Raw genomic sequence first — 19,254 nt, forward strand, 5'->3', positions numbered from 1 at the left:
CAGAGACAGGCTCCCAGGCCAGGGAGAGAGCACAGAGCACAGATCCACCACAGCCACGATCCCAGATGATCAGGCACTACAGGTTAGAGCAAAAACAAAGTAATAATGAGCAACATTACAGATTCAAGAGATCCGAAAAACCCAACAAAAGTCCCCAACATTTATAGCTCCCTTACCTCTGTTATGACTTAGCTAGAAAACACTTACAATAACAGAAAAACACGTTTAGAATGCCCCACACAAAGTCTGTCTGAAGAAGCTCTAGCTCTAACTTTCCCACAGGTGGTACAAACTGCTATTTTAGACTTCTCTCCACTTCTCTGATAAAGCTATAATAGAGCGCAGGCGTTGCCCACCTTGCTCGGACACTGACAGGGTAAATGAAGCCCCGCCGCTCTGTGAACCAGGCAGATTGAGAGACATGAGGTCTTGTTGGGCAGAGCGGAGGAAATAGGGACAGGCAGTGTTTCAGTTTGTCAAAACCCACCAGCACTCCGCCCACTTCATTGACTGTTAAGTGCTCTATCGATATTGCTGCTGTGGGCTCTTAAATAATTCAGGATCAGCCTGAGTGAATCAGTCGACTATGAATGAAGGGATTAATGATTTATAACGCCAACACTAATGTCTGTAACTAGCAACGTACCTCAAGGACTGCAATGTCTTATGCAGTGCTTTCTGTTTTTCAACCGAAATTTAAATCATAGTAATAATAGTAATTATTTTATACATTCAGCTGTTACCAGTCACTTCTAACATATGACAAGTTCTAGAAGACCGGTGTGGTCTAAGCCCTCTCTTTAACAGCTCAGCTGGCTCAGTACAGATAAGAACATGTGCAGTGAAGCATAGCACTACAAACAGAAACCTGTGCCCCACTGTCATACTTCCCCTCTGCCACTTCCTGCCCGCCCATATGCAAGCCTTTCTCACGGATGGCTTCTTTTTTCACGGAGCATTTGTCTTTTTCGGGAAAAAAACAATCTGAACAGAAGCGACAGGAAATCAAGCACAGGTCATGACAACCTGGAGCCAGAAACAAGGGGCACAAGGGAAGACCGCAGCCCGGACTGGAGGCCAGTGCACTGCAGGACAGAACTATTCTAAAACATATTGACGAAATTCATCTAAAGGACTCGCTGCAGATTCATAAACAAGAGCTCAAATAGAAATTAATCTCACTGAGAACAGGAACCACTTCTCCTTACAAAGGGTGGTGTCTGCCTGGAGACAGCTGTTCACACACGTTCTTGATGCCTGTTCCATCAGACAGGGATGATGAGTTCCCAGGACAGGCTGATTGGTTTCCTGCCTTTGTGACCTTTCTTACACTTTGACATTGTTATCAGACCTCACCAAGGCAAAACTAAGGCTGTTTTATGCCACCACATGAGTGCTCCTGGCACTGCGAACTGGGACCTCCATTAAGGAACAGAGTCTCTTAGGCGGCTCTGTAAAAGATTCTCATGAAAGAAGTGAAGGAAAAAAGACTGTGGCTGAATGTAGCCAAGAAGGGCTGTTAAACATAGAATTTTAAAAAAGTTAAAGTGCACAATTTAAATTTAAAAAGTTAAATTATACAACTTTAAAAGACCTTTGTAGACCTTTGACTTTAAATAGCATGCTGAACATTTAAACAAATGAAAGAAGGTTTTGAGAAGATGAGTGTTGGCCAAAGACTGGAAATGCAGGGCCTTGAGCTCTTTGGCCTCTTTTGTGCTCTTTCCTCTCCACAATCTCAGTCAGCACCGCGAATGTGTCAGTTGGAATGCCCCAAAACAATGAGATCAGAGTCTATTTCTGTAAAGTTGTAATCACACAATAATTGCATTCCCTGTAATGTTTTTCCTTCTCCTACTCCTTTCACATTAGGACTTCAGTCTGTGTTTAAGCGGCTTAGAGGGGCTTGAGTTGATTAGATTAGTTAGGTGTTCCCTCCTCCTAGCTCTTTAATGCTCTTTAATCTGCGAGATGCGCGACTGAGGCAGGGCAGAGAACTGAATGCTTCAGCGCTGGACGTCACAGTGGTGCCAGAGGTGGTGCCTGGTGGCCTAACGGATAAGGCACTAGCCTCCTAAGCTAGCAATTGTGCGTTCGAGTCCCATTTGGGGTGCTCCTGTTCCCTTTTGGGACGGAGTGGTGGCTCTGTGGCTGAGGATCTGCGCCTGTGGCTGGAAGGTTGCCGGTTTGTATCCCGCGGCCGGCAGAGGAATCCTACTCTGTTGGGCCCCTGAGCAAGGCCCTTAACCCCAGCTGCTCCAGGGTCTGACCCTGCGCTCTGACCCCAAGCTTCTCTCCCTGTCTGTGTCTCATGGATAGCAAGCTGGGGTCTGCGAAAGACAAATTCTTAATGCAAGAAATTGTATATGGCTAATAAAGTGATCTGATCTGGTGGACAGCTGACAACACAGCACTTCATGAGGAGCAGTTTACTGGAATAGGAACCTCTTCATACGGTACTGTTTTGGTTATTTAAGTAGAATATCAACTTTTGTTTAATTTAGTGTAGGAATTCCCCTCTGAATGTCACTTTGCTTTTATGCCACTGACTTTTAGTGACTGTGGATGTAAAAATTCCCCTGTCTAAAAGACATGAACTCCCACCCCAAAAACCTTCCAGAGCATAAGAAATGGCCAATAATAAAGTGATTACATTATTACAAATGATTACATTATAGCTATAGCTATGCTTTATTACTGTTATTTTATAGCTGTATGTTTGATTATTTTTACGCCTCTTCTAGGCCCCGACTTTAGGTCCTCTAAACACAAAGCGAAAAGTCAAGAAGCACAGGCAGACTACGACACTAGATGACTTATAACACATTCACTCTATCAAGTATTAAATGTACTTATCAAGTATTAAATGTATGTACACTAATGTAATCTTAGTATTATACTGTACATACGTTTAATTTTAAAGTATTTTGCAGTGTTGCTTTCATCTTCATGCAATACACTATGCTTTAAATGTGTATTATGTATTAAAATGTTCATCACACACACAAGATCACTATTTATCTCATGCAATCTCTCTCATATACAATCTCTCTCTCTCTCTAATTATGTTAATTTTAAAATTCACAGTGTTTCTAAAACATTTCAAAGAAGGTTAAATTCCATTTAAGTGCTTAACTTAATGGGTCATTACTGTAATCATTTGGTTTCCACACACAAAACGTGAATGTACGCTATTGCAGACTTATGTCCTCATGTCTTGGTCCCTTTTTCTGTTGAAATTGATTCCTTTGGAGAAATATGCAAAATTTAACATCCTCCGGGAATACTGACATCCTTCTTGGTGCCCATTAGCCCATTATTTCTGATGGAAAATATTTCCACCTCTTAACATAATTTCGCTTAGCATTCCCATGTTACGGTCTCCACCACGGACATTAAATGGGGACCCCGGTACTATTTTTATTAATAGAAAATACTGTTATACAACAATTGAACAATTCCCTACTTAGTACCCTGGTTACAGAATACCTTTCTATTATAGTAGCACTATGTTTTGCATCACTTTATCAGAAAATCTCACAAAATTCAGAACAGTTATTAACCAAGAAGTTTTGCACAACACAGACTTTATGCACAAAAAAAAATCCCACCTATAGGTGCTTGAAGCACAGGCGTTGCAGAGGCTGGTGGGTGGCCAGCAAGTGGCTTCAGACATCGAAACTCAGGACAAACCCCCTTGTAAACTCCCCCGCGAGTGTGACTGGTGTAAAAATCAGAACTTCAAGCATGAGGTAGGCTGATCAGATTTCTGCGGTCAAGACTGGGGGTTCCCCACCCTTTTCATAGATCATTTACAATAATGTTCAGCAGATATTCATGCCCCTCAAGAGCACTGTCTGCCACTGCAGGGGCAGCCCAACCGAGCCGAGCCCTTGAGCGGCTCCTGCCCGGCACCACCAGCCCACCACAGGTCCTCCACTGAGGAGGGCTCCTTCTGCAGCCCGCAGAGCGTTTCAGATCTAGTTAGTGATGCGCCTGTACATTTTCAATGCTGCTGTCAACTAAATTGGGGAGCTGTACTGAGCAAATGACATTAGTACTTTGACAGGCAGCTGGTAAAATACAGTATTGATGTGCTGAAAGCTGTACAATAAAACAGTCCACGAGAGGACCCAACTCTGCTTTAAATCCAAATGGATATATAGATGCTCCTGTGTTATGTACAGAACGTCGCTCAGTAGTCACCAACACCGCTAAAACCTGAAGTTGATAAAAGATGCCGATACAGTTTTTATTCTAGGGTTTCTCAATGTGATAGATTTGTGTGAGCACATACAGGAACTTTAATTAGCACAGAAAAGCTTCATTATAGTACTCCACTATCTAGAAGTACTAGAGGATACAAACTCACAAGAAATATACTTAGTGTTTATAAGGACCTTAGCTTGACCATGTAAAATACTATGAGCTTTTACAGTTTTTGCTAACTAAACATATTTAGATCCAAAGTGATTTTCCACTGCAAAACAGATAAATGGATCAAAGTTCAGCCAGTCATGGTCTGGCTTGTGCCAAGACATTTAACATGGAATCAAAAAAAGAAGATGGCTGTTATGATCGAATGCTGTACCTCACTGTAAGACGTCATCCATGCAAATGAGTCGTGGCTGCACAGACGTGCCAACACATATAAAGAGGATACTCACTACAGCAGCTATTGGCAAGAACCTTATTAGTGCTCCTGCAGGGTTCACTATACTCACCTGGGATTTCTTTTGTACTTAAAGGAACCCAGGTGGCTCTGTCTCATGTCTCAGTGGACAAGAGGCCCAGTTCATGGCAGAAGCACAGGGCACCCCAGCGCTCCGTCTGATCCGCTTCCCTGAACGAGTTCTTGTTTCTGCTGCCCACACTAGACCGCACAAGTGCTGGGAGCACGTAGCTGAACCACTAAAACACACCGTTTTAAAGGAGTCTATAACGATCTGGGGCTATGGACACAGAGTAATAAACATGGCCTGTTTCCAACTGACCTTTATTTCTTTCCTTAGGTTTCCTCAATTTTTTTTGTCCTATCCTTGAACTGCTGGCCTTAGTGGTTTGATCCAAATATTGCCCACTCCTCCCACAACTGAAGAGAGCTACATTATAGAGGCTTCTTCAGATTTCACCCTCACATAACACTCTCCTTGTTCTCAAAGAGCCTAATTTCTCAGTTAACCTTTCTCATAATTTCTCATCATACAGGTAACCAAACTCAAATATCGTGGAAAATCCGAAGATTAGGACTTATTGCAGCAAACACAAAAGTCATATTCATAGGGACTTCCTCATTAAAGCTTAGAATAACCTGAGAACTTACAGTTTTATTTAAACCAAGATTTGAATTATTTGCCTTCCTATCTACTGCTGCTTGGTGTTCTGGCATTCCTTTGTATTTAATAAAGGGAAGTGTATTTTTTTCACATTCCAGAGAGAGCTATTTATAGCACATTTAGGAAGTTCTAACAAGGATATAGTATTGGAAACCTGTCAGTTCCTCTACATCTGTCAGCCTTCGCAGGCCTTGCCTCTTATTTCCAAGTCAGAAATAACAGAACCACTGGTGAGGAGGAAGCTACAGCAGCCCTGCACGGGGCACTGGCTTCGGACAGCTGTTGCCTTTACTCTCTCTGGAGAGCAGCTTGCTGCCTGCTCACTCAGTGGAAAAAAGACCATTTAAGTCATGATATTTGCACTTTACACAACTCCAAAAAACGAGATATTACCACTATTCTCGTGGAACAGAAGATTCTACATGCTGATGCTGTAACTCTCACACATTTTAGACGCGCAGCTCTTTTGTATGGAAGTGTAAAAGCTGGGTCTGGAGAAGGAGGCCAGGAGAAGGAAAGGCTGTTGTTCTGTTTTACTGTTCCTGTGTTCATGGTCTACGGTTAAATAATTCAGTCACAAAGAATTGTAAAGCTTTTTAAATTCTCTCTAATGACTCGAAAAAATCACTTAAATTACAGTGGTAAGAGTGTAGTTACATTAGTGTAGTAATTATACCTGGGAAGTTCTGAATGTGCTTCAGGTGTGTGGTAACATGCAGCACCTGATTAGATGTTAATCAATTGTATTTCGATTTTTGATATGAACGCTGGACTGTCTAAAACCTTCAGAAAAATGCTGGCTGAGATGGTCAGTTCAACGAGCTGTCAACCTACATCAGCTGAACTGTCTCCTGAGGGCTGGGAGGCACTTTCTCATGACACTTAGCTTCCTGTTATTATATGCACTATTCGTTTTCTGTGTTTGGAGGAACAATTTGTTGTGAATATTGTCACATATTGCATCTGTGTGTCTTCCATCAGCCTAGGGCTGCTGGTGGAAATCAGCTAACAATTAAATGGAAGGAGACTTGGCATGAATATTAAAACTGTATGCTCCAAGCTAATGAAATGAATAAAAGAGTAACCTAACAGACCTTGTAACAGTTCAGAATTGATCTCTGCTGGTTTCTAAAGGTACAGGAAAATTATGTTAAGCACATACCATTAAACACATGTACAATGTATAATGCATACATAGCCAGTTATCACAGGACTTTTGTCTTTGTATATGCGTTTAATGTTCAGTAAATCTGTATTTGTTACATCTTGTTTTTTTGTTCTCATTCAGCACTCAAGGGTGCTCTAAATACCCTAAAACATTTTCCATTATTCAACCAAATTGCACAGAGCCTCTGACGTTCCTGTCAGGCTTTTGTACAGGCCAAGAGACCTTCATAAGTCCATCAGCCTCATTGCATTCTGCATAAGCACTCAACATTTTGTCTGCACATAGCCATGTTGAAGGATGGATCCCAGCCTTGAGAGACCCATCCCCGAGCTTAGCTGTCTAGATACCCTCAGTTTTACAGCCTGTGCCCTGACTCCCTTCACTGTGATGCAGACCTGCGATTATATTGATCCACTCCCACACTTCACAGTGGATGTTATACGCTTTTATACTGCTGTTGACTCTGCCTTTTAAAAAATTGCCATTGATTGTTCCATGCAATATATCATGTTACATGCGCCATTTAATGTAATACTGTTTTAAGTAATGATACATTCTCATGAAAAGAAATATTTCATATAATATGCATTAAATATCCACTTTTTGTTTTTATAGTTAATTCAATAACTACATCTGAATCTTTCTTATTGGAAATACTGAAACTAGTTCCCTGTCTCTTAACAATATATTGACTCAAAGAAAAAACTCAATGAAGTCAGGATGAAGAGGCACAGCTTGGTGCCCTCCCCACGTCCGAATAACTCCCCTTCATCAAGGAACAGCTGCTCTGCATGACTGCACTTACGTGCACCAGTTAACACTTTTAAATTCAAATAGTTGAATGAGTAAACTGGGAGGATGCAATAACCTTGGAAAAGTGACAATCTTGAAAAACATTAACTACGGAAAACAGAAGATGTAAGGATAGTTCTGCCAGATCGAGTGAGGCTGCCATCGCAATCTGCTCACATTTCAAGCTTCATTAACACTTCAGAGAAGGATACCTGCCTCAGACACACAGGATGTTGGGGCAGCAGCCGACCTTGCTGGTCCAGAGCCAGAGGAGTATATCCGCACATGTTCACTGTGCTATTTACCCCAACCTTTACTACCTATTTACTAACCAACACAACTGTAATGCATGCTTTTCGACAAGAGTCTCGACACTTCAGGGGCACTGCCTGGGCACTAAGCTACCATTGTGCCAATGATGAGTCTAACGCAGGACTGAAACTGATGAGCTGAGAGCCCCAAACAAAGACCAAGAAGGGCTGCATTCATAACCTGTCTTACACTCATATGTACAAACTCTATCCCCGATTGAGTTGTGGTTCACGAATTGTCTGTTTTATGTCAGACACAGAGCAGAAAGCTTGAATAAGTTGGCATTAGTCACAAGGCTTTAGTTTCATGTATGGAACTCAAACTCCCCAGAGAGTATCTCTTCTGTAAACCTTATGTAGAAAATAAAAGATATGGTTACTGCACTCTTATTGTCAGTGCAATCAACCATGCTATTTCCAAGTCAAAGAACAATAACTTTTTAAAAGTCACAGGCTCCACTAGAACTCAACAGCATGACACAGACTTCAGCGCTGAGTCCAGGACTGAGCTGTACTCACGGCATTAGGCTGAGTTTGCCTCCTGATTTAACTCCTTCCCTTTTTTGGACATAGTTAGCCGGGATGGTACCTTCTCTCCCCATATTGTTCTTTGCTTTGTACCAGTTTGGATCCTGAAAGACAGCAGAGAATAATGATGTAACACACAAAAAGAGAAAACCGCAAGGAGGCTGATGAGCCAGAGAATGATAAACCCTAAAGCAAAGAAAAGAAAGTCTCACACATGGGTCACTCTTCAACACATCACCTGCCCTTTACCTTGCAAGAAACCACAATGACAGAGGGCATTTCATAGGTGGAGAATACCTCACTTTCCCTCAGCGCTACGCACAGTGAGACAGCAGCTCAACACAGACCTCCTGATCTCTAGTGCCAGAGAAGACATCACTTTGCTTACCAAATTACCATCTGGTAAGGGAAAGAGGGGAATGTTTGTGATTAAAATTGAAAATATTAATATTCAATAAATGATTCAGAACACCAACAGAGAGAACTGTGCGTTTCACAAAAACCTCAAACTCTGAAGAGACTTGAACAGGAAGCAGGTGACAGTGACAGTGCGTCTCCTTCAGGTCACCCTGCCACACTGGGCTGTTTAATTCAGAGTGCCCACCGGGCCAGAATTACCACTCTCGCTCACAGAACAACATGAACACCAGCTTCCCGAGTTTCTATTGCTTAATCATAGTCTTACAGTGGGAAAAATCATGTCATTTAAAAACATGCACTGAACTACAGCTCTTCACATGCATCTCAGAAAGGAAGAGTACAGTCAATTTCTTTGAAAGGCACGTGAAGAGCTGTAGTTCAGTGCATGTTTATATTATACATACATACATATGGATATACAGCATGAGCTCTATATAAGTGTTTTCAGTGTTACAAAAATGTGTTGAGCTGTATTTCAATAATTTTTTAAATGAAAGGATACATTGTTGTGAGCTTGAAGCAGGCGTTGGCAAAGAAGGTCACAGTTTAGCAGTACATACAGTGACAGGGCACAAGGTTACCTTGGTTACTCCAATGATGGTTAAGACATCTCCTTTGCTGAAGGGCAGGTCCTGCTCTGTTGTCCCCTGGAAGTTGTACTTGGCTATGCACTCTGTGCCAGACGGCCATACTGTCTGAAAATGCAAGGGAACAAAGAGCAAAGTGTTGCAGGCAATCAGTCAGGCACAGTGGAAATGGTGCATATGTAAAGAACAGTGTTTTGATTTTTTTCCATGTTTAATGTTTAATTTTAGGAGCTTTCACTTTAATACAGCCTGGTCTAACTGCATGAAGAAAAAAAACCTGGAGCAGCTGAGCCCAGATGGGTAGGCAGGCTGGCTCACTATGGTCACCAATAAAAAGGGATGCGTTGGCAGGAGTGGTTACTCAGTCACACACTGATCCAATTCTCACTCACGTCAAACGAACACCCTGATAAACTCATTAATGTCTAAAGAAGTTCAGCCCGGGAGTACAGTTGAATTTCAATCACACAACAAATTGAGGAACTTCAGAGAGCAGATTAAGAGAACAGAAACAGAGGTCTGCAAATGGCTAGTTTTGTACCAGTAGCAGAACTTTTTCATGCAAAGAATTACTACCGCATGAGCAAATTACTCCAGCATACCGAGGAAGCTAACACAGTGGGTTCAAAGGTTGATGGTGTGACAGAATTGCACTCTACAGACAAATGGTCTCACTTGAGCAGCTGAGTGAACTGCTCTGAGCAAAAACATTTCTTATATTCTAATGACAAGTGGTTGAAAAGGCTGCAAAACATTTCTCATGAATAAGCTTTTCTAGGTGTGTGCTGGGGTGGGAACAGCCTCAAGATCAAACTGACAATCTGTTGTATGTGACAACCTGTCTGCACAGAAGAGTCCACTCAGAGCAGATCTAAGACATCTCGTGCCAGTTCCTTACCTGTGTGTCCCTGAGAATGCCAATAAGGAAATCTGCTAGCAGTGAAGCCATGCAGTGGAATTGCAATTATTATACCGCATTGCCATGGTTATTAATTTGGATGAAGATCACTGTGAGCCTAATTCCACTACAAAATCAATACTAATGCATGATGACAAATACAGTTTGGGAAAGGCTAATGATGTCAACTGTGTCATTTATAAATATACATAGAAAAGAACACTTCAGACAAGCTATGTGTACATGAAGAGAGAAAGGGAGAAACAAAAACAGTGCTACTGGTCTAAATGCTATTGTCTCTCTGTTTCACTTCCACCTGGCAGTGCTTAAAATAAACTTGTGTCTTACAGGGTGGCTGAATGCATTTACATAGCTAGGATGGTAAGTGAAATTCTGCACCATATGCGAGATGACAGTTATCCTCAGTGGACAGCACGTGACTGTAGTACACAGGGCAACTAAACAGAATGATCTATCTTGAATAATAAACCTAAAATTTAATCAGCCAAGGAAATCATTATGCAGAAGTTAACAGATCACTCTTTTCACCACATTGCAACTGAAAATGACAATTTTGACATTTCTAGAATTTACATATTTAACTGCTCCAGTAAATGCTCTTGTTGGTTATTTCCCCCTTTTTACATTCATATTCTTCCACACATTCTGCAGCAAAATGATTTTTTATAACTTCAGACATAATATAAGTGCTTGAAACAGATGTTTTATTGTAGATTACAGGGATGGCAGTTGAATAAATGCAATAATTGCTTAATACTGATTAAACTTTGGGTTGTTCAACGATCAGCTTCAGCTTTCAGATTAACCTGACAGTGCTACAAACTGAAAGAGTAACTCCTCGCCTGCTGTGAGGGTCTCTGTTTTCCAAAGTGATACTCCACACACCCTTTGTAAAACAAAGGACATCAATTGCTCGTTTCATATTTCAAAATATTCAAATTTGCAAATTTGATCAAATGTTGGTTAACTGTTGAAACTCCTGCCACTGACATTTCCACGAAGAAAGAGACCCGCTTTCTGTTTTATACAGTCGGCCCTTCTGGTCTTCCCAGAGCGAGAAAGAAAGTGTCATTCTTTATGAAAAGGACCAGTCGTACTCGAACCTCCGGTTTTCCACTGGCTGTATTAATTCCCCAGGCAGCCCCAGACTTAATGCATAGCGGAGCACAAAGAGGCCCTGTACACCAACTCAATGGAGGCAGGACTGGATACAGTTAAAGGACTAAGGCCAGTCACCCAGGCCAGCTTCAAGGAGAGAACAGAACAAGTGCTGTATTGATGGCCCGTCAGACACTCCAGCAGCCCTGATCCCTGATAAAAGGAGTCACTCACAGCTGTGTGCTGCTGTCTGAATTCTTCCACACTTTCAGACTGACTAAACTCCAGCGGTTCAGTAACTACAGCACCAGTCTACAGAAGGAATGAGTCTCCAAATTTTGCTTGTCTTTGTGCGGGAAAATGAGACTAAATCACACAGCAAGACTGCAGGCGTGTTCTTTCCAGAAGGTAGTTGGCCACACAGGGAGACTGTCAATGCTCACAAAAATCTGGGGTGCATTTCCAGTCTTAGTCGAACTGATACAATTCCTTCAAATTGTTGAGGACGACAATTTACTCTATGTATAGCTGGCTGGGGAAAGTGGTTTGCATGAGGCAGATGTTAAGTACAACTAAGAAAATCCATTACTGCTGTACTTCTGAGCCATGAGGTCAGACAGGTGCAGAAGGGATTTATCAGGAATGGACTCCAAACACCGAGATATACAGAGCACAGAGTAGCTGTGTGGCTGATTATGATGAAAGAGTGAACAGTCAGTTCAGCCTCTCTAACTCATGTGGTAGCCAATGGATACAGAGACAGCAGGTCCTGTTCCTGACAGATGCCAAGTCATTCTCTCAGGAAGTCTGTCCAGCTTTAGCCACGCAGCCCACTACCCCTTTCTGACATCTTGAGTGCAGATCCAAGGAGTCATCCTCAGCTACACCATTTCCCAGAAGAAAACCAAAGGAACCACTAACGTGCATTGGTGCTGCTTCTTGGTTTGTCCTTCATCAACCAACTTACAGAACCCTCGATAAGTACAAAAAGAGGTAGTAGGAAAACCAAAAAGGACAATCAGATTTATTCGACTTTGCATCAACTTAATATTTCATAACCACACAACGTTTAAGGCAGGTTAACAATGCCCAAGGGCCTGTGGCTCACAGTGGCTCCAGCAGCCTCTGTCCATGGTGCTGACGCTCTGCCCCCTGGGCTTGGTTCAGGGGCTGCAGGAGTTTCTCCATGTGACCGGACAAGGCCTGGCCATTAACAAACTGCTCATCTCAAATTCTTCTTCAGATTTTCAACACATCCAAGAAGCCCAGATAATAAGCATCTTCTCACAACACACACATACCAGTACTAGGTTGGGCAGGCCCTAGGGAAATCTTGCCTAGGGATGGTCTAAAAAAGAGATGTGGCAATATGTCCACTTGGATTTGTTAATTTCATACATATTAATTATTAAATGGCACTTATATATAATTGATGTTTCTTCCAATTGTACTGGTCACCCATTCATCTTCACAGAAAGCCATACCTTTACACAAAGAGCTGTGAAAGTCTGCCATGCTGCTGTAGGTGATACCCTTTCTTCTTTCAAGAAGACAGCTATGCTTTCTTTTCCTAAAAACTAAATGAGGTGGATGGGCTGAAAACCCTTCCTGCATTATTTGGAAGACCAGATGTTGGAGTCAATGAAGTCAATAAAGATGCAGGCTGCCCTCATTTCTGTCACTGTGCACACAAGGTGCGGGCGTCACATTTCATGTAGTATTCATGGGTGACTGACAGTAGCTCCAGTCAGAGTGTTGGGTCACAGCAGAAAAGTCAAGCAACAGTGAAGCAAAATCACCACGGAGACTGTCAGCCACAGGCTCTCCCAAATTCTGCTCAGGTAAAGGGAGGCAATGAGTTGGCTGCACTCAAGGGAGAAAGAATGAAACTCTCATTCAGCTTCATCACTCTGAAGACTTTGAACACGTTTTTAGGTTACTCGTTATTCTCCATAGACTTTCTGTACAATACAGACATAGACATTTTATTTGCCGATGGAATGCAACAGGAATTTGCCTCAATGTTGCATACACCCCATAACACATTTGCATTGCACTGCATATTTCAAGTCCTATACAGGGTTTCACCCTTAGTACAGCAGAAGAATAAAAACGATTCATGAAATCACTAGTGTTTTTCTTAACTGACTGATAATGCCTAACAGATTGGAAAAAGCTGAAAGGACAATGAGATGATCTCTGAAGAACTGGGGATTCCCAGAGCAGCACAAAACTGCCCTCAGGTCCTCCAGCATAATGAGGATGAAGCAGTACAGCAGCCTCTCTACCTGGATCCCAGACATGGTGATTCGAATGGGCAGCTGATGTCCTCCTCACTCCAGTCACAGGTCACCTGGTACCATGAGAGCTGTGGGCACAAACACAAAAAGCTATAAGGCCAGTGAAATACTGAGACAGCATCACTTAACACAGAGCTGGAGGACGCGACTGAGGAAGTTCTCAGAACATATAAAGACCTTACTGGGAAGGATCCGTTTACTACATTTTAGCAATAGAGCCGTTTTTTCCCCATTCATATAGGTTTTGTAACAAATGGGATGATTGTGAGTCCTCTACCTGAATTCTGTTATAAATTGGAATTCAACTACATGAAAAACAATAAACTAGCGTGTAACAGTAAAAACAAGTTTCATTGTGCATTTTAGTACAGAGCTTCAGATGACAGCACAAGACGGACAACGGTAATCACATTCAGGATTACAATAAAAACAAGATGAACACTGAGCAGACAGCAGTTTGAACAGTTCGATAAAAGTCATTTTAACCACAGTGTGGTTCTGAATCTGACAGATTAATTTGCATGAGCCTGGCTTAGCGCTGAAACAAGCTGGCAGGGCTGTGGCTGTGATTCAGTAGTCAGGGGAGCACCAGTGCTCTCCATCCTCTTCCCCACATCTCACTGCAGCCTCAGGTGAGAACGTGACGCCCACTGCTGGCTACCGTTTCTGCAACTTGCTCTGTTATGTGATTGTTCATTTTTAATGCTGTTCTTTAATTTGTGTATTACACTGTGATCGTTTTTTCAATTATCTCCTACTACTACTTCTTGAACAGGATTACCACTCCAAGCTGGACTTGGAGTTACCATTAAGAAGGATAAACAAGCTTTCCCTAAACCAAAACACAAAAGATGCACACTGCCTTACAGAAGAGATGCTGATGTGGTTCCCCTGTGCACCTCTCATATAGAAAGAGCCCAGTCAACAGAAACAGGAAATGATGCACATTGACTGATGAGATGTGAAGCTGATATCTCACAAAGATGAAAAAGAAAAACGGGTACAAAAGTAGGTTTGCAAATGGCATTTAGAAGCGGTTTAGAAATTAAATATATAACTGAAGTATCAACAGTGATTTAAATGGTGATGATAACCTATCTGCACTGTATACCCTGTACTGTACATTAACTGGATATCTGTTGAAAAACCTAAATTTGATTACCACCTGAACCATAAACCTAACCTTAAAACTAAGGTGTGGGGTATGTAGTAATGTTTTAGAAGTGTTTATAATATCAATAACTAAGTTCTAGGTTGCCGGTTCGTATCCCGCGGCCAGCAGAGGAATCCTACTCCGTTGGGCTCCTGAGCAAAGCCCTTAAGCCCAACTGCTCCAGGGGCGCAGAGCTTCTCTCCCTGTCTGTGAGTCTCATGGAGAGCATGTTGGGGTATGCAAAAAGACAAATTCTGAATGCAAGAAATTGTATAGGGCCAATAAAGTGATTTTATAGCAGAGACCTAAACTGGAGCAAGGCGAAGATGTAGATGCACATGTCCATCGTTAGAATACTTTTCAAGCCTGCCTTCCTCCTTGGCAGCCAGCTAATCCAGCAAACAAAATCTTTCAAGAGAGAGACAATGACCAGGAAGCATTTCTACCAATTTGGTATGTCTTGTTAGAATCAACTTAAAGGGGTCTTTTCAAAAGTAAGCAGAGACAGGAGAACGGACAGGGTGAGTGAGAATTACAAATTGCCAGAACGTGTCACGAAATATTATCTGCTCCTTTAAAGAAACCAGTATCCACTTTGGGTGCATTCCCTTGCAAAGGCGCTTTAAGACTGTGGGAGCAAAGCAGCAGGTCTGAGCTCACAGAGCAACACTAAGGCACCCTAACTCTGTTCTGGGGCAATTCAACCGCAACTGACTTTACAGTAAGTTAACAGTAGAAGGAAGTCTCTAATTGCTCCTGGTCAGATAGTATTATTTTATCTCTGTCTTCATGACATAGTGATCTAATAGGCACCTAAGACAGCATGAACTTGAGCTAAATATCACATTTCTAAGAGCAGAACTGTCCTATTACTGAGTGCCTCTGTCACATCAGCTCTGAGATGTACAAGTGGTGTCTCCCATGAAGCTGGGACACTGGCTCCACTTCTGATACACCATTTTCACGGGACCAGTCAGGTGTACTGCGGCCGAACAGCAGCAGTCAGCAGCCACAGTGCAGTCAGTTCCCATACAGATGAGCTCCAGTGGTCGAAAAGCTCGGGGTCTGACTGCTGCGGATGAAGGGTGAACAACCTTCAGTTTAACAACATGAAATGCAAACAAATTCCTGTTCCTGGAGCCTGCAAACCAGAGCTGAAAATCCCACTTCAGGCTATCTGGAAATGAAGTGATTAAGCTCAAAGTTTCTCAGTTAATCTTTTTTAAATTTGAAGTTGCTTCTATGTTTAATATTGTATCATTAAAATGAAATATGTGTAAAGGAATTGGAAGATAAATAAGATTATGAAATGCATGTTTAATGCTATCTGCCTACTTTCACTCCTATCATCCAGCCACACAACAACAGAAAGGTGGTCAGACTGTAACTAAGAATATGTTCTCAACTGACTCTCATTAAACTATTATATAATTATTCAACAGCCCAATAAATTAAACATTTCCACCCAGTAGCTCGTTATGAAATAACAAACAAAATACAAAATGCACTGTAATACAAGACAGTTCCTCTATGGTTTTTAGTTTTCCTTAACTTTCTTAGAAGAAGAAAAAATACACAGCATTCCTGTTTCCATTAAAAGATACAGATCATTACCAAAATTTACAAACTGCAACTCCAGTGCCTTGACAAGGAGCCCCAACAGAACAGGATTCTAAAGCTCCAAAGGACAGAAAACCAGGACTGTATGCTCAAGATGCTTGGAGAGCATATGAATGAAGAGCATTTACTATTATTTCTCACGACTGATCTTGACTGCTGTGCACTGTCACATTCTCCCTTTGGAATAGAAAGAAATAGATTTCCTCCTGATTCCCTTTTCAACTTTGAGAAATCTCTCCCAGGGCAGTTATTTTGTGGATACAGTGGAAAACTATTTGTAATTCAGGTATTGTAACAATCAGCTTTTTTTGCCATTCATGACACTTCTCCTCAAAGTGCTTTATGATTAAAAGAAAATGAGTACATTAATGTATCGTACAAATACAGCACTATAGAAAGAAAAGAAAAATTGTTGCATGCAGACCAGAGCTCACCATTTATAGTTATGGTATAACTTGTTTTGAGCTACTTTAAAATAAAATTATAGATTTCCTGCAAACACAAGTTAGTGATTTTTTTTTACAAAGGTTTAAATTATTTTTCAAAATGCAACAAAACAAAAACAAAATGATACAAAAAGTCCTCTGGACCTGCAGTCTGCTGCTGCACAAGCAGAACTAAGAAAGCCCCACTTCTTCCCAGAAGAAGAGTCTCTGGAAATGTGTACAAGCAAGAGGCATGTCAGGTCTCCCCCGACCATGTCACTCACTGTTTCAGCTGCAGACAAGACCTGGGCTGATTTCGCAACAAAACTGAGTAGCTCAATCCGGCGAGGTGCAGAGGGAGTGGTGGTGGAAAGGGGCTTTGCTCAGAAAGCACTGCCCACTGCCCGGCTTCCCAGCTCGTGCCCTGACATGCTAGTTAGATCTGTAGAGAACGGAGGGCCCAGCAGTCCTTACCCTCACCACCTCCTCACGTTGCAAGCTCTTAAACAGCTAGTCCATCACATTAGGAGCTCGCCTCTCCCTAGACATTTAGCTTTCAAGCCTTCGGGAACCAGGAACTTCCTACATACCTCTCTTGTGGTTGCTACATGGGTGTTTTGTTAAATATCCAAAGAGCTAACTTCTGCCAAATCAAACAATGGGGACTATGTCTCCATCTATAAAGACTGATGTGGCTTTCCTCAAAATTACAAGAAACAAATGCTGTCTGTCAGAGTTGCACAGTACGGTGGCTGCCCCTTATCATGTTCAGCTAACTGTCCAATCCAGTTATATAAATGTTGCCTTTCACTTTTGCGTCTGTATTCACGGGTTAAACAGGTTGTTCTAATGGACACGAGCACAAAAAGAGGAAAGTGATATCCTGTGGACAGTGCGAGTTATACAGAGTCAGGCATGCTGGACGAACTGTACTTCAGCTGGCATGTGATGGCAGAGCCTGGGTGACTTCTAAAAGCATTAATGGTGATTGAACAGCGAAACATACAGTGTTGTGTCTTCTGCTCATGGGAGGACTCATCTGTCTGAACACAGATCAGCTGCCTCTCCAGGACAAAACACCTGCAACAGGTAAAGACTTCCCTGTCAAACACAACTGTCTGGTTTATTCTAACATTCCACTTCTGCACCATATCTTCACAAAAACAAATTCAATTGTCCACTGAAAGGGTGGCTATACACCTTTTGCTTGAATTCCATGCTCAGTAACTGTAAGAAAATAACTGAAGTTGTAAACTCCGTGGAAAAATAAATATCAGGCTGTGTATTCTCAGGTGCTGCTAAAACATGTAGCAACGATCCTGAAAGCAAAATTGATAGTACAGCGAATTCTAGCCCATAGACTGCAAAGAAATTATACTCAAAGCACCCTGGAACCAACCACTTCTGTCTCTAACTTTGTTGAGAAAACTAAAAACACATTCACACAGGAAGCTGCAAAAACCTCCAAAAAAGGGAAGAGACTGATGCAGATTTTCCGATGCCTCAGTCAGAGAGGGGCAGGGGGGTGTTTTCAGTTTTGGCAGGTGGATGAAGTCACATGAATGGTTCCTACAAGAGGAGAGCATTCAGCCCAACGAGCACACCTTCCAGCAGACACCGCCCAGAGAGCAGGCACTCAATTCAAACAGACCATGTTAATCCCAGCCTAGCCCCTGCTTCACAGTCCGCACAAGACACCAATCAGTGTTGGGAGGAGAGTGACCAAAATAAAGCTTGGTATCAATAAAATGCCACATCAATAGGTTAAAGGAACTAACTATTTATACATACGACAAAATTCAACCTCATCAGGTCACCTCATAGTTTAACCACAATGAAACAAGAAACTTAGTTCATAAGACAACAGGGGACACTACTTTACACTGTGAGCTGTGCCGTGCTGTTGCTGAATGGGTACAAGTCTAGCGCAGAACCAAAACAAGCAAAATGAGTCAAACCAACCCGTGTTCATAAATTCTCCAGGGACAAAAGCACCAATCTGATGCTGAAGCAGACATCTACACAGAAGTGTCACTTCTTTAAATAAAAAAGGAATATAAGCTATCAGAAAAATTGTAAAGCTTTGTTTTAGTTATTTTCAGATGAAGTATTTTAAAAAGATTCACAAATAAGGTCCTACAACAAAGAAGCTTGAGTGTGCAGTCTGATGGCTCGTGGTCAGTACTGCAGAATATGAATGCAGAAAGACATATTAGCAAGACTTCCGTGTGAAGTTATGTACAGCCATGTACCCATTCAGTTCACAGCAATTTGTCAGAATTATTTTGTTGAATGACAAAACCCAACCTTCATAAATAAGGAGCTGTACAACGTAAGACTATTGATTTACCTGTGTCGGGGTTTTACAAGTGTAAAGAGTTTAAATACTATAAGTGTTCTCTACAGGACGCGGTTTTTGGAAACTGACTACTGCATCCTGTGATAAAACAGGAAGCTTTTAAATGCAGTCTGCTGCAGATATTTATGCAAACTATGAGAACCAAATTTATCCTCTATGGTACAGTTTTAAAAAGGTTTACCCCTTCCAGCAGTAATTCAAAAATAACCCTCAACACAACCTGTGCTCAATGAAAAAA

At 41.8% G+C, this 19,254-nt stretch overlaps 1 protein-coding gene across 2 annotated transcripts in view; it reads right to left on the reverse strand.

Annotated features, from left to right (window-relative positions):
• cskl (c-src tyrosine kinase-like) overlaps positions 1-19,254 on the reverse strand; it is a 78,907-nt gene that overhangs the window by 13,142 nt on the left and 46,511 nt on the right. For both annotated transcript variants that reach the window (XM_088921233.1, XM_088921234.1), the window contains 3 exons: positions 13,448-13,527; positions 9,137-9,250; positions 8,127-8,239 (listed from right to left, as the gene is read on the reverse strand). In XM_088921233.1, the coding sequence (XP_088777359.1) occupies positions 8,127-8,239; positions 9,137-9,250; positions 13,448-13,462 (242 nt within the window). In that variant the 5' untranslated portion in view covers positions 13,463-13,527. The remainder of the gene's footprint in view (positions 1-8,126; positions 8,240-9,136; positions 9,251-13,447; positions 13,528-19,254) is intronic.

Source organism: Atractosteus spatula, chromosome 7 (genome assembly GCF_055471065.1).
Source record: "Atractosteus spatula isolate fAtrSpa1 chromosome 7, fAtrSpa1.hap1, whole genome shotgun sequence".
NCBI lineage: Eukaryota > Metazoa > Chordata > Actinopteri > Semionotiformes > Lepisosteidae > Atractosteus > Atractosteus spatula.